At 51.0% G+C, this 12,504-nt stretch overlaps 1 protein-coding gene across 5 annotated transcripts in view; it reads right to left on the reverse strand.

Moving 5' to 3' along the window:
• Positions 1 to 12,504, reverse strand: part of MYBL2 (MYB proto-oncogene like 2) — a 43,006-nt gene that overhangs the window by 27,262 nt on the left and 3,240 nt on the right. For 3 of the 5 annotated variants that reach the window (XM_055304619.1, XM_055304596.1, XM_055304595.1), the window contains exons 2-5: positions 7,060 to 7,153; positions 2,416 to 2,487; positions 1,498 to 1,590; positions 1,084 to 1,304 (exon numbers count right to left, since the gene is read on the reverse strand). In XM_055304619.1, coding sequence (XP_055160594.1) covers positions 1,084 to 1,304; positions 1,498 to 1,590; positions 2,416 to 2,487; positions 7,060 to 7,153 — 480 coding nt within the window. Of the gene's footprint in view, positions 1 to 1,083; positions 1,305 to 1,497; positions 1,591 to 2,415; positions 2,488 to 7,059; positions 7,154 to 10,791; positions 11,024 to 12,504 lie in introns of those variants that run through there. The other 2 variants (XM_055304610.1, XM_055304602.1) reach the window with 2 other exon arrangements.

The raw sequence follows: 12,504 nt of genomic DNA on the forward strand, positions 1-12,504 counted from the left end.
TCCAGGACGACAGTGTCATGACCAAGGATTAAAAATAAAACTGGGGTGCCTGGGTGGCTCAGCAGTTGGGTGTCTGCCTTTGGCCCAGGGTGTGATCCTGGAGCCCCGGGATCGAGTCCCACATCGGGTTCCCTGCATGGAGCCTGCTTCTCCCTCTGCCTGTGTCTCTGCCTCTGTCTCTCATGACTAAATAAATAAAGAAAATCTTTTAATAAAAATTAAACTGAGGGAAAAAAATAAATAAAATTAAAAAAAAAAAAAACAAACTGAGGGGATCCCTGGGTGGCTCAGAGGTTTGGTGCCTGCCTTCAGCCCAGGGTGTGATCCTGTAGTCCCAGGATCGAGTCCCACATCGGGCTCCCTGCATGGAGCCTGCTTCTCCCTCTGCCTGTGTCCCTGACACACATACTCTCTCTGTCTCTCACGAATAAATGAATAAAATCTTTAAAAAAAAACAAAAACAAAACTGAGTAAGGGGGAAATGCACAAGGACAAAGTGAACAGAGTAGAAAACAGCCACAGATAAGAAACTAGTAAGAGATTTTTGTAAGTTTCCGTAAGATGGACAGCACTTAAGAGGAACAATAAGCAATTTAGGAGAGGGGAGTTGACTCTAGAGGAAGATTCTGGCAAGAATGGAGCCAAGTCTTCCAAATACTTCCCCAGAACCCCAAGAGGCTCTTAGAGGGACCAGGCACAGCAAGGAGGTGGGGGGAAAAAGCAGTGAGTTTGAATATCTAGATCCTGGCCCTGATCTTGCATGTAGGAGAAGAGAAGTTTACTCTCTAGAGAAAAAGGACCAGGCAACCCTGGTAGAAGCTAGCGATGGTCCACAGAGCTCCAACAGGGACCAAATGAAAATCTGTACACAAAGTGTACTCCCTGTCCTGATCCTAAACTGCCTATATAATCAGGCACGGGCACCCCTAGGCAAGAATCTGAAGGATTTATTCATCTCTGGGAAAAGTGACATCTGTAAAGAAATCGGACTGGCTCTTGGACTATCCCCCCCAATAGCCCAGTGGATGCCCTCACTTCCTAGGAACATCCACGCCTGTCCTGACCCCCCAGATGGCAGCTCACCTCCCTGGCAGCATCTTGGCGATCTCAGCCCAGCGGTTGCCAAGCACCTTGTGGGCCTCACAGATAATGCGGTCCTCCTCCTCAGTCCAGCAGGACTTCTTTACCTCGGGGTTGAGATGGTTGTGCCAGCGCTCACGGCACTGCTTCCCCAGCCGGCCCTTCAGGTGCTTGGCGATCAGCGTCCACTGCTTTGTGCCGTACTTTTTGACCAGCTCGATGACCTTGGAAAAGGCCTCTGTAAAGCCAGGGGAACCCAGCCCTCCCTCATCCCCATCACAGCACCTTCCCTCCACATAAGCCTCATCTCACCACAGCCCTGAGAGGGCTGGCTGACACCCTTGCCAACCCCCAGACAGCCTCACCATCCCTTGATTCACTGGGGTGGGTGAAGGCCCACTGCGTGCCGATAGTTACCTTTTGGTCCTCCTCTTTGGTCCATGGCCCTTTGACGAGGTCTGGATTCAAGACCCTCAGCCACCGGTACTGGCACTGCTGGTCAGTGCGGTTCTGGGAAGAGGACAGGAACCTGTGAGGATTCCTACGAGAGCAGCCTTGGACCCTGGCTGAGCACTGGGTTCAAGGGGCCAGGCCTATCTCACACAGGTTTTTTCTCGTTTCCTTCACCCACCACACACTATACTCCCACAGGTTGGAACGCACATGCTTTCCCTGTAGGAAGTTTCCCCTCCTCATCCTCCCCTCACAAAGAGACAACCATCAGGAACCATAAATTCCTATAAAACCTTGTGGTGTATGTCAGGAATCCTTCCTTGCCTCGGGAAAGCATTATGTCCCTGAAAGTTTCAGATCTCATGGAAACAGGGAAGGTGAGGGATGGGGTAGGAAGGGTCTGCTGATGTGACCCGAGGTGCCGAGTGACTCAGGGAATAAACCAGACAGCAGCTCCTGCCACATCTCCTCCCTACCAGACACCTGCAGTCCTAGGGGTGGGGACATGGGGGACCTGCATCCCCAGGAGGCTTCAGCTGCTCTGGGGGAGACCTCGGCAGGAAGCCTGCTGTAAGTATCACTTCCTCTTGGTTTCAACCTCACTGTTGAGACTAATGCAAATGTGCCACTGTCACAGGCTCCAGATGGCACACTAAAGACCACCAGGCCTACTGAGGCTGCTGTGTGGAGATGCTTATGACAAGGGCACTCGAATTCTGGCTTAGGAAGAAATGGCCTAGGAAGGTTCTTTATTGGGGTCACGGGGCAGCTTGGTTAGGAACACCCTCTTCTCCTTGGCAGAAAAGTCTGTCCCCAGCACACTGTCTTGTCACCCACAACCCTCATCTCCAGGGGAGGGGGCCACCAAGGGGCTGCACTCACAGGGAAGTGGCTGGCCAGGAATTTCCAGTCTTGCTGTCCAAACTGCCTTACCAGGGTCCTCAGCTGCTCGTCCTGCCAATGCCATAAAGAGAGAGCTCAGCCCACACATATGCAGAAAGCAGCCCATCGTGAGGGAGGAACAGCCAAAGGACAGCCTCATTCACACATGCAGTCATGAAGGGAGTACCTACTATGTGCCAGGTACTACAGACCCAGCAACAGGCAACAACAGACCTGCCCCATCTTATGGGAATCATGGTCCAGAGGGAGCTAATCAGAGGCTCCCACAGAAAAGCCACTTTGTGGCTGGCTGTGGGCCAGTGGAGAGGTATGCAGTGACTGCTTCTTCAGGAAGACCAAGACACAGGATCAAAGGAAGCCTAGTGCAGCTAGAATGCAGGAAGCAAGGGGGGTGAGGGATGCAAGATGATTGGGGACGGCAAAGCATGGGCTGGACCACACACAAGACTGACTCAGGTCTCTGCATCATATAAAGCCACTGATGCATTTGAGCAGTGGGTGGTCACAGTCCAACGTGCTTATTAGGACCTGTAAGGCAGAATGTAAGCTTCTGTAAGAGGGCAGAATGGAGGAAAGGAGGCCACAAAGAGGCCCCCAGGCCAGAGATGGCAGTGACGCGGCACGGGAGACGGGAACTGTGGTCAGAACAGTAGGTGTTAAGATAGTCTCCTGAAAATAAACCACTGACTCCTGCAACAACATGTAATCTCGGTATCATGATGAGTGAAAGAAGCCAGGCACAAAAGATGATTCCATGCACAAGACATTCTAGAAAATGTCAGCAAAGCTGTAAGGACAAAAAGATAGTCAACGGTTGTCTGAGGAAAGAAGTGAAGGAGGGAGGGGGGATGGACACCAAAGGAGAGCAAGGAATGTTAAGAAGTTAACTGAAATGTTCTAGAACGTGATGGTGCTGGTACTTTCAAGGTAATACAACTGACGATACTCACTGAATTATACTGTAAGTCGTTATAGTTCACTGCATGCAAAGTACTCCTCAAACTGATTTTTTACATTTTATATAGATATATGTATAAAGAAAATATAGTATATCCATACAACGGAATGTTACTCAGCCTTAAAAAGAAATTCTGTTAGAAGTTACGACAGGGATGAACCTCAAGGACATAGGTGAGATATACCAGAAACAAAAGGAAAAATATTTTATGATTCAGTCATACAAAATATCTAAAGTAGGCAAAATCATAAAAACATAGAAAGATGGTTGCCAAGGGCTAGGGGGAAGGGTGATGAGGAATTTGTCCTTGGTGGGTACAGAGATTCAGTTTTACAAGATCAAGTAGTTCTAAAGATCTATCGCAATGAGAATACACTTAACACTACTGAACTGTACACTTAAAAATGGTTATGACGATAAATTTAATGTTCTCTGTTTTTTAACACATACACACATACACACACACACACACACACACACACTCTCTCTCTCTCTCTCTCTCTCTCTCTCTCTCTCTCGGACAGGAGAAAAAAAAAAGCCATTACAGAAATTCAAACTCTTGTAAACCCCATAAACCTTGTAGCTGAGCCAGCTCCGGACACGCTGCCCTCCTCTGCCACCCGGCCTGGCCAGCCCAACACCTGCCTCCTCCCATGTCCCCATGTCCCCATGTCCCTATCTGGCAGTCATCCTGACAACTGGCAAGAATACTTTGCAGAATTGTCTCCATCTCCTCCCAGACCCCAAGGGCCTTCTCCACCTTTCACCTCCATCCCTGCCCTAATCTCTCCACAGCCGCCTGGTACAGCAACCTCCCCCACTCTCTGGGCACCACTAGACTCTCAGCCCCAGGCTGCCCCTAAATCTCTTTCTACACACAGATTAGTTCCTCTGAAGCCCAGCAATGTTTAGGTCACTCCTCTGCTTTAAAAACCTTCAATGGCTCTACTTTGCCAGGTGAACAAGCCTATACCACTGAGCTGGACATTCTAGGCCTTCCAGGATTTGGCCCAGTCAATCTTTTTGTCCACATCAACTACTTTTTCCCCTCAAGGACCTTTCCCTTCAGCCAAACCAAGGGCCCCTCTATTTGCTTTTCTCCACCTATAACCTATTTTTTTTTTTTTTTTAAGATTTTGTTTAGGGGATCCCTGGGTGGCGCAGAGGTTTGGTGCCTGCCTTTGGCCCAGGGCGCGATCCTGGAGACCCGGGATCGAATCCCACGTCGGGCTCCCGGTGCATGGAGCCTGCTTCTCCCTCTGCCTGTGTCTCTGCCTCTCTCTCTCTCTCTCTCTCTGTGTGACTATCATAAATAAATAAAAATTTAAAAAAAAAAAAAAAAAAAAAAAAAAAAGATTTTGTTTATTGGGCACCTGGGTGGCTCAGTCAATTAAGCATCTGCGTTCAGCTCAGGTCATGGTCTCAGGGTCCTGGGATCAACCCCCTGCTTGTGCTCTCTCTCTCAAATCTTTAAAAAAGAATTTATTTGACACAGAAAAAGAGAATATGCAAGCACAACCAGGGAGAAGGGGCAGAGGGAGAGGTAGAAGCAGACTCCCCACTGCCAGAGACTGATGCAAAACTTGATCCCAGGACCCTGAGATCATGACTTGAGCCAAAGGCAGACGCTTAACCTACTAAGCCACCCAGGTGCCCCCACCTACAACTTATTCTATTCTACTCACCCATTTCCTATTCTAACACAACCCACCGTTCTGCACTCTTCTCTGACTTGATTTCCAAATTCTTATCCATGAAATTTTCCCTAACCACTTCAGGCAACAATAACAGTAACCAAAATACCTAAAGGTATTTCAATAACCAGTGCCTCCTATGTGCTGTGAGCCTTAGCACAAGGAAGGAGAGATAAAATGGTGAGCACACATGAACACTGATCCTGCCAGCACTGGGAATCACCACAGCATGTCCTTAGGCCTGGGCAATCTCTCCCTACTCCAAGCAGAGAGTGGTTCTGGGGTGGGTACCCTAGCTCATTTGTTCTTCGTCCACAAGAGCTGAATGCAGTTCCTGGTCCACAGTGAGATGAACAGAAAAGCTGGCTTAGTACTCATGATTTTAAAAAGTTTTACAAAACCCATACGCTAAGCAAAAGAAAAAAAAAAAAAACCTAAACTAAACATATCCAGGAAAAAAAGAGGCCAAATATAAAGATAAGACCACAAAGGAGTTTGGGATCCCTGGGTGGCGCAGCGGTTTGGCGCCTGCCTTTGGCCCAGGGCGCGATCCTGGAGACCCGGGATCGAATCCCACATCGGGCTCCCGGTGCATGGAGCCTGCTTCTCCCTCTGCCTGTGTCTCTGCCTCTCTCTCTCTCTGTGACTATCATAAAATAAAAAATAATAAAAAAATAAAAAAAAGATAAGACCAGCAGGACTCTAGAATGGAACAAACAATTTAGAAAAAGGTCTGGTACTTTCTATAAAACTAAACGTACACCTACCTACCCCATGACCATACATTAAGTATCTCCCATAGAGAAATAAAAATATAATCCTCAAAAAAAAAAAAAAAAGATTTATACAAGAATCTTCCCAGCAGATTATCTACAATAGTCAAAAACTGAAACCAGGGCAGCCAGGGTGGCTCAGTGGTTTAGCGCCACCTTCAGCCCCAGGGCATGATCCTGGAGACCTAGGATCGAGTCCCGCGTCGGGCTCCCTGCGTGGAGCCTGCTTCTCCCTCTGTCTGTGTCTCTGCCTCTCTTTCTCTCTAATGAATAAATAAATTTAAAAATCTTAAAAAAAAAAAAAAACTGAAACCAGCCCAAACACCCTACAAGTGAAATATATTGTTGTATACCCATATACATGGGTACAACATACATATACATGCTGAATGCTATTCAGCAGTAAAAATGAACAGATTGCTGAATCAAGCAACTATTTCATTAAGCTAAAGAAGCCAGATAGAAAAGAGCACAGTGGCAGGATTTCAATACAGGACATTCAAGAACTGACAAGACAAATCAAATCAAGAGGCATCAGCAATTGCCCAAAGCCAGGAACTTTCTGGGATAATCAAGGTGGTGCTTCCAACTGTTCACTTTAAATTGGTACATTTGACTGTACATAAATTATACTTCCATGAAGCTGATTAAACAATATAAAGGAAATTCAGAGCTTGATGTCTCAAGACACAATTAATTTTTTTTAATTATAATAAACAGAAGGGAAGGGGCGCCTCGGTAGCTCAGTCGGTTAAGCAACCAACTCTCGATTTCAGCTTAGGTCATGATCTCAGAGTCTGAGATGGAGCCCGGCATTGGGACTGAGGCCTGTTTGAGATTCTTTCTCCCTCTCCCTCTTCCACACACATGCTCTCTCTATATATAAATATAATAAAATAATAATAATAATAAAGAGGCGGCGGCAAGTTAGGCTAAGCACCCTAGCAGTTAAAGAACAAGAAGCACAATTAATGCCCATGATGTAGAATACACCAACTTCCAAGAGTCCTCAATATGGAGTATCCCCGAAAATGCTCTGAGGCACTGGGGAAAACAGAGGACCCATCCACCTCTTTCACTGGCTCTTCCTCTTCATCACACCCATCAGGGCATCAGACACAACCCAGGCTCAGTTCTCTGACCAGCCCCTCAACTGCCATCAACCCCCCTTCCCCCAAGATGTCTCTGTGTCACTCACCTCCTCGTGGGTCCATTTGACCTTGCACTTGCTGTCCCTCTGCTCTGGCACATCTGAATCTGTGTCCTGGTAGTGCAGCTCATCCAGCTCCTCACTGCAGGGAGAGCAAGCTAAGTAAGGGTCAAGGCCATGTGTCTTCACACAGTGCTACATGATGGTTGGACAGCATGTGGGCAGTGGCCAGTGATCTCTAGGGAAAGGCTTGGGGGAGGCAGCCTTTTACTTTCTACTTTTGATATGCCCACCCTCCTCTTTTTTAAATTCTTTAATGAATTAGGGTTACGGGCTATACTTATTTTTTTAATCCTTTTATTTTCACAAACACCCTAATAATTTCAAAGCTGTAAGATAAAAAGTTAAGATTTCACCAAGAATATTATGATATTCAAAACCACACACCCATTTAATATTTTCAAGAACAGAACTTTTTTTTTTTAATTTTTTTTTAATTTTTATTTATTTATGATAGTCACAGAGAGAGAGAGAGAGAGAGGCAGAGACACAGGCAGAGGGAGAAGCAGGCTCCATGCACCGGAAGCCCGATGTGGGATTCGATCCCGGGTCTCCAGGATCGCGCCCTGGGCCAAAGGCAGGCGCCAAACCGCTGCGCCACCCAGGGATCCCCAAGAGCAGAACTTTTAAGTTTTATGGACATGTTAAGGATTAAATCTTTTGATATATACAATCCTCAAGCATCAGGATTCCAAGAAATATTAGTTTTCTGGGAATAACATTTTAAATACATAACCTCGGTAACCATGTCCGTTTTCCAATCTTTGCCTACATACAGGCATGGTTTATGGAGAGAAAAATCAAAATACAAGCAGCTTTGACTTCTGGATGCTACTTTCTAACAGGCAATTTTTCAAGTTCCTCCAAAATCTTCCTATTTATCAGGTTTATTTAATGATTACAAAAATGGAAATCACACACTCCCCCTCCAGGAATGTCAGGTGCTCAGGAGGAAGCTCCCAACTCCACGTACTGAGAATGCCTCAGGTAACCCGTCAGATACATTCCTAAGTCAGGTGTCTGTAAGTGGGAAAAGCCATCTCCAAACAAGCACAAGGCAAAGCACAAGCCTTGTTCCAAAAGGACAAGGACTTCCTTTCGTGTCTCTCTTCCTTTCCCCTACTCCAAAGTTTAGCATCTTCCTCTGGTCACTCCTGCACTCCTACACCTTGGAAATCCTCCTGTCTCTAGGAATGAAGGCCCTAACGCAGCAAGTGCTTGTCTCCTAGACAGGGACAGAGGTCAGCTCCACCTCCACATCCGCAGGGCTTCGGGGGATTGCCCCAAAGGCCTTAAGAAATGTTGGCTCAGAAAATGACCGAATATTCAAATTACCAAATAAACATACAATGCTGCTGCCTACTGGTTAATAAGAAATGCTAATTAAAGTAAATCTTGGGGATCCCTGGGTGGCTCAGTGGTTTAGCATCTGCCTTCAGCCCCAGGTGTAATCCTGTAATCCTGGAGTCCAGGGATCCTGTCCCGCCTCCAGGCTCCCTGCATGGAGCCTGCTTCTCCCTCTGCCTGTGTCTCTGCCTCTCATGAATAAATAAATTTTTAAAAAATAAAGTAAATCTTTTAGAAGTAGAAAAGGAAGGGAGGGATAGTGTCTAAACTCAGCAATATATAGGTCACAGAAGGAGATAGAATTCAGTCTTTTTCTGTCATCCCTGACCCCATTTATGCCGTCCTCCACCATCACAAAGTAGGAGGTACAAGCTCTATAATAAACAGAATGAAGCTAGCTTTAGTTCCCTGAGATAGACCAGAGAGTGAGCATGAGCTGGGGAGGGGGGACAGAGGGAGAGGGAGAAGCAGGCTCTCCACTGAGCAGGAAGCTGGACACAGGGCTTGATCTCAGGATCCTGGGATCATGACCTGGGCCAAAGGCAGATGCTTTAACCGACTGAGCCACCAGGCGCCCATGAAGCTGGCTTTAAAAATCACCTGCCCCCAGACTTCTTTGTGACAGAAACCATCTTTGGTTCTCCGGCACCCAGCTCCAATAGAAGGTCAGTAAATGTTCCTTCAAGGATGAAACGGTGTCTGTGTGAACACTCTGGTGCTCCAATACTGTAATGGGGACAAGCAACTCAGCTGGGAGAATTCTGTGAGATACACGGTATACAAAATACACTGCTATCATCAACATGGAGCTAACCATCTACTTCACACGCATTCCCATTCTCCACTTTAACAGATGTGGACACTGAGGCTAACGGAGGTTATGCCACCTGCCAAGTCCACAAAGCCAGGCACCCACCAGACCTGCACCTCCAACCCTCACCCTGTAATCCCAGCTGAGAAAGCAGAGGCCAAGTCAGTGGTGGCAACTACACTGAGGTCCAACACACCCTCTCTATGCCCTTCCATGTTCTGGGCTCTGCTCCAGGCCGGGTGAGTCAGAAGCTGAGCGGGAAGTGGGGCGCTGGTGCAGACGAGAGTGTTACAGCTAGTGGCCGAGAAGTGAGCTGAGGGCTGTGGGGTGCCAGCGCACAGAGACCGTCTCTCACATGGAGCCACGGAGCCCCAGGAGGAAAGTGGCAGAGGATCTGGGGGTTCTCTGGGACTTGTCATTCCCTGTAACAACATTTCCTGCACCAAAATCAGAACAGGGTCCACTAAGTGCCTGACCAGAAAACTCCCGGGAATGAGAGCTGCCCTGGGAGATGGTGGCCTGAGGAAGACAGACGCTGTGCCACGCACCCTGACCACTGCCCAGGGATCAGAGGCTTCCTTGTGGAGAGGAACTGTGGGGAAAGCCAGCAGCCAGAGTTTAAGTCTACACGCTCCGCCTGGGCAGGGGGACACGGTGGGTGGGAAGGGGGCGTTAGGTTACCTGGGCGGCACCCATCCAGGGAGGGAACAGGGTAGGCAGGCCCCCTTTGTCCTCTGCCTCCCGGGGGTCAGGCCCCAGGCACACAGGGGTAAGGCAGGCTGTAAGACAGAGGCCTGGGACCCACAGACCAGGTTCCAGGCTCCACTCTGCCACTTACTCCAGAGGAGTAAGTAAAATGGAGACTGCAGTTCCTGCCTCGGCCCCAGGGCAGTCTCGATACGCCTGTCTCTTCCCCTCACCTTCAACAGCCCCCAACTCCTCATGTAGAACAGGAAGACAGGTCTCTGCAACTAAACCAAGCTGGGGCCCGGCACCCCGGTGGGGGGTGGGGGTGGGGCACACAAAAGACTCTCCTCCCCACCCCCCTCCTCAGGCCGGAGAAGGTTTGGGGTGCTCTGTACTTCCCGGAATGTTGGAGGAGAAATGCCCACCGCCAAAAAGGAACCCAAGTAAGTGTGACCTAAAAGTCCTCCAGGCTTTGGCTTCTCCCTCGCTGCGACTTGGAGGAAGGATCACTTTCCCTCTCCAGGGGTCGCCTCCCTCCTCGGTAAAGGCCCTAGCAGCTGACACTGCCGTCCCACCCCCACCCCGCAATTAGGCGGGAGACAAAATGACATCATGCAGGGCTTGGCCCGGGTCCCAGGAGACCCGCCCGCCCCGGCTCCGAGGCCCAAGCAAGCCCGGGGAGCGAAGCGAGGGGCCCCCAAGAGCCCCCCGGCTTCGCGCGCGCACCCTGCCTCGGGCGGCCCCGGACTCGGCAAAGCCCGCGGAAGGCCCGCCCCGCCCGGGGGGCCGCGGCAACGGCGGGGTGTGGGTGCGGGGGGGCAGAGGTCGGGGTGGAGGGGGATGGGGGAAGCCCTCGGCCGCCCGGCTCCGCTCACCCGCGCGTCCGCCGAGACATCCCCCCGGCCCGGGCCGCGCCGCGCTCGCCCGCCCGCCGGCCGAGCCCGGAGCGGGAGCCGGGCCGGGGTCAGGGTGCAGCTGTTCGGGCCGCTCCGGGCCCCGGGGCCGCGCCGGGAGGCGTCAGCGTAGCCACAGATCCCGCCGCTGCTCGCAGGCACTTGGCGGCCGCCGGCGCGCACAGAAGCACTTTTCTATCTCCCGCCAAGCGCGACGGCGCCGCCCGGGCCTGGCGCGCGGGCGGGCGGACGTGCGCGGGGGCGGGGCTTGCGGGCCTGCGGGCGGGGGCGGGGCCGGGGGCCGGGGGCGGGGCCTGCGGGCGGGGGCGGGGCCTGCGGGCGGGGGGCGGGGCCTGGGGACCGGCGAGAGCGGCGGTGGCCCGGAATCCTGAAGCCCGGCGGGTCCGCGGTGGCTGCGACTGGTTCGGGGACTTACCGACTTGAACCGCCCGCCATTTGACTGAGCCCGACCCAGGCCAGCCAAGTGTGGGTCCGGGCGGCCCAGGAGTTGCCCACCCAGCAAAGACTGAGGAAAGAGTGAGACACAGGGACGGGAGACTCAGGCCGGGGAAACCGCCTGTGCATGCAAAAGCCCCCGCGCCGCTCCAAGCCGCTCCTCCGTCCCTACAGCCCACACCCTAAACTGGGCCCCTACCCTGTAGACCAGAGCTGTGTCTCCCTGCTTCCTCTCCGGACTCGAATTCTACGGTTCAACCCCCGGCAGGCAGCCCGAGTGAGCTTCCTAAAACGCAAATCGGGTCTTTCCTCTCCAGAACTTAAAACCTCTCTTTTCTCCCTCAGGGTAAAATACTCCATGATCAGGTTTATAGGATTCAGCAGGTCCACCACCACCACCACCACGACCACCACCCTGCCCCTAGTCAAACGAAACTAGCTAGCCTCCGTGCCTTTGCGTGGGCCATTACCTGGCCCGGAAAGCTTCCCAACCCCTCCCACCGAATTCCAATCTCCCCGGCCACGACTTGATTCGCTCAATCTGCTGATCTGCTGCTCCTGGACTGCTCGGTTTCCTCTCTGAACTATGGGCACGCTGAGGTCCAAGTGGCCGCTCCACTCACTGTGGAGCGCCCCAAGGCCCAGAATTGTCCACGTGTTTATTTTTTCTTTTTAAGATTTTTATTTATTGGGATCCCTGGGTGGCGCAGCGGTTTGGCGCCTGCCCTTGGCCCAGGGCGCGATCCTGGGGACCCGGGATCGAATCCCACATCGGGCTTCCGGTGCACGGAGCCTGCTTCTCCCTCTGCCTGTGTCTCTGCCTCTCTCTCTCTCTCTCTGTGACTATCATAAATAATAAAAAAAATTTTAAAAAAAGATTTTTATTTATTTATTCATGAGAGACAGAGAGAGAGAGAGGCACAGACAGAGGCAGAGGGAGAAGCAGGCTCCATGCAGGGAGCCCGACGTGGGATTCGATCCTGGGACTCTGGGATCACACCCTGGGCTGAAGGCGGCGCTAAAACGCGGAGCAACCCGGGCTGCTCTGTCCACGTGTTTAAACTCCTAGAGGCCTAGCAAGGATTTTCCATTTTAAGTTTCCATTTGCCAAGTACCTCCCAAGAGCCATGTCACAGGAGGCCCCCCTAGGGAGGAGTGCTGAAAGGAAAGTAAATGAACTGCAAGACAGGTGCCTGGGGAAGTGTGGTTGAATCCCAGCCTCTTAGTCCCTGCTTGGAT

This window comes from Nyctereutes procyonoides, unplaced genomic scaffold (genome assembly GCF_905146905.1).
Source record: "Nyctereutes procyonoides isolate TBG_1078 unplaced genomic scaffold, NYPRO_anot_genome, whole genome shotgun sequence".
Lineage (NCBI taxonomy): Eukaryota > Metazoa > Chordata > Mammalia > Carnivora > Canidae > Nyctereutes > Nyctereutes procyonoides.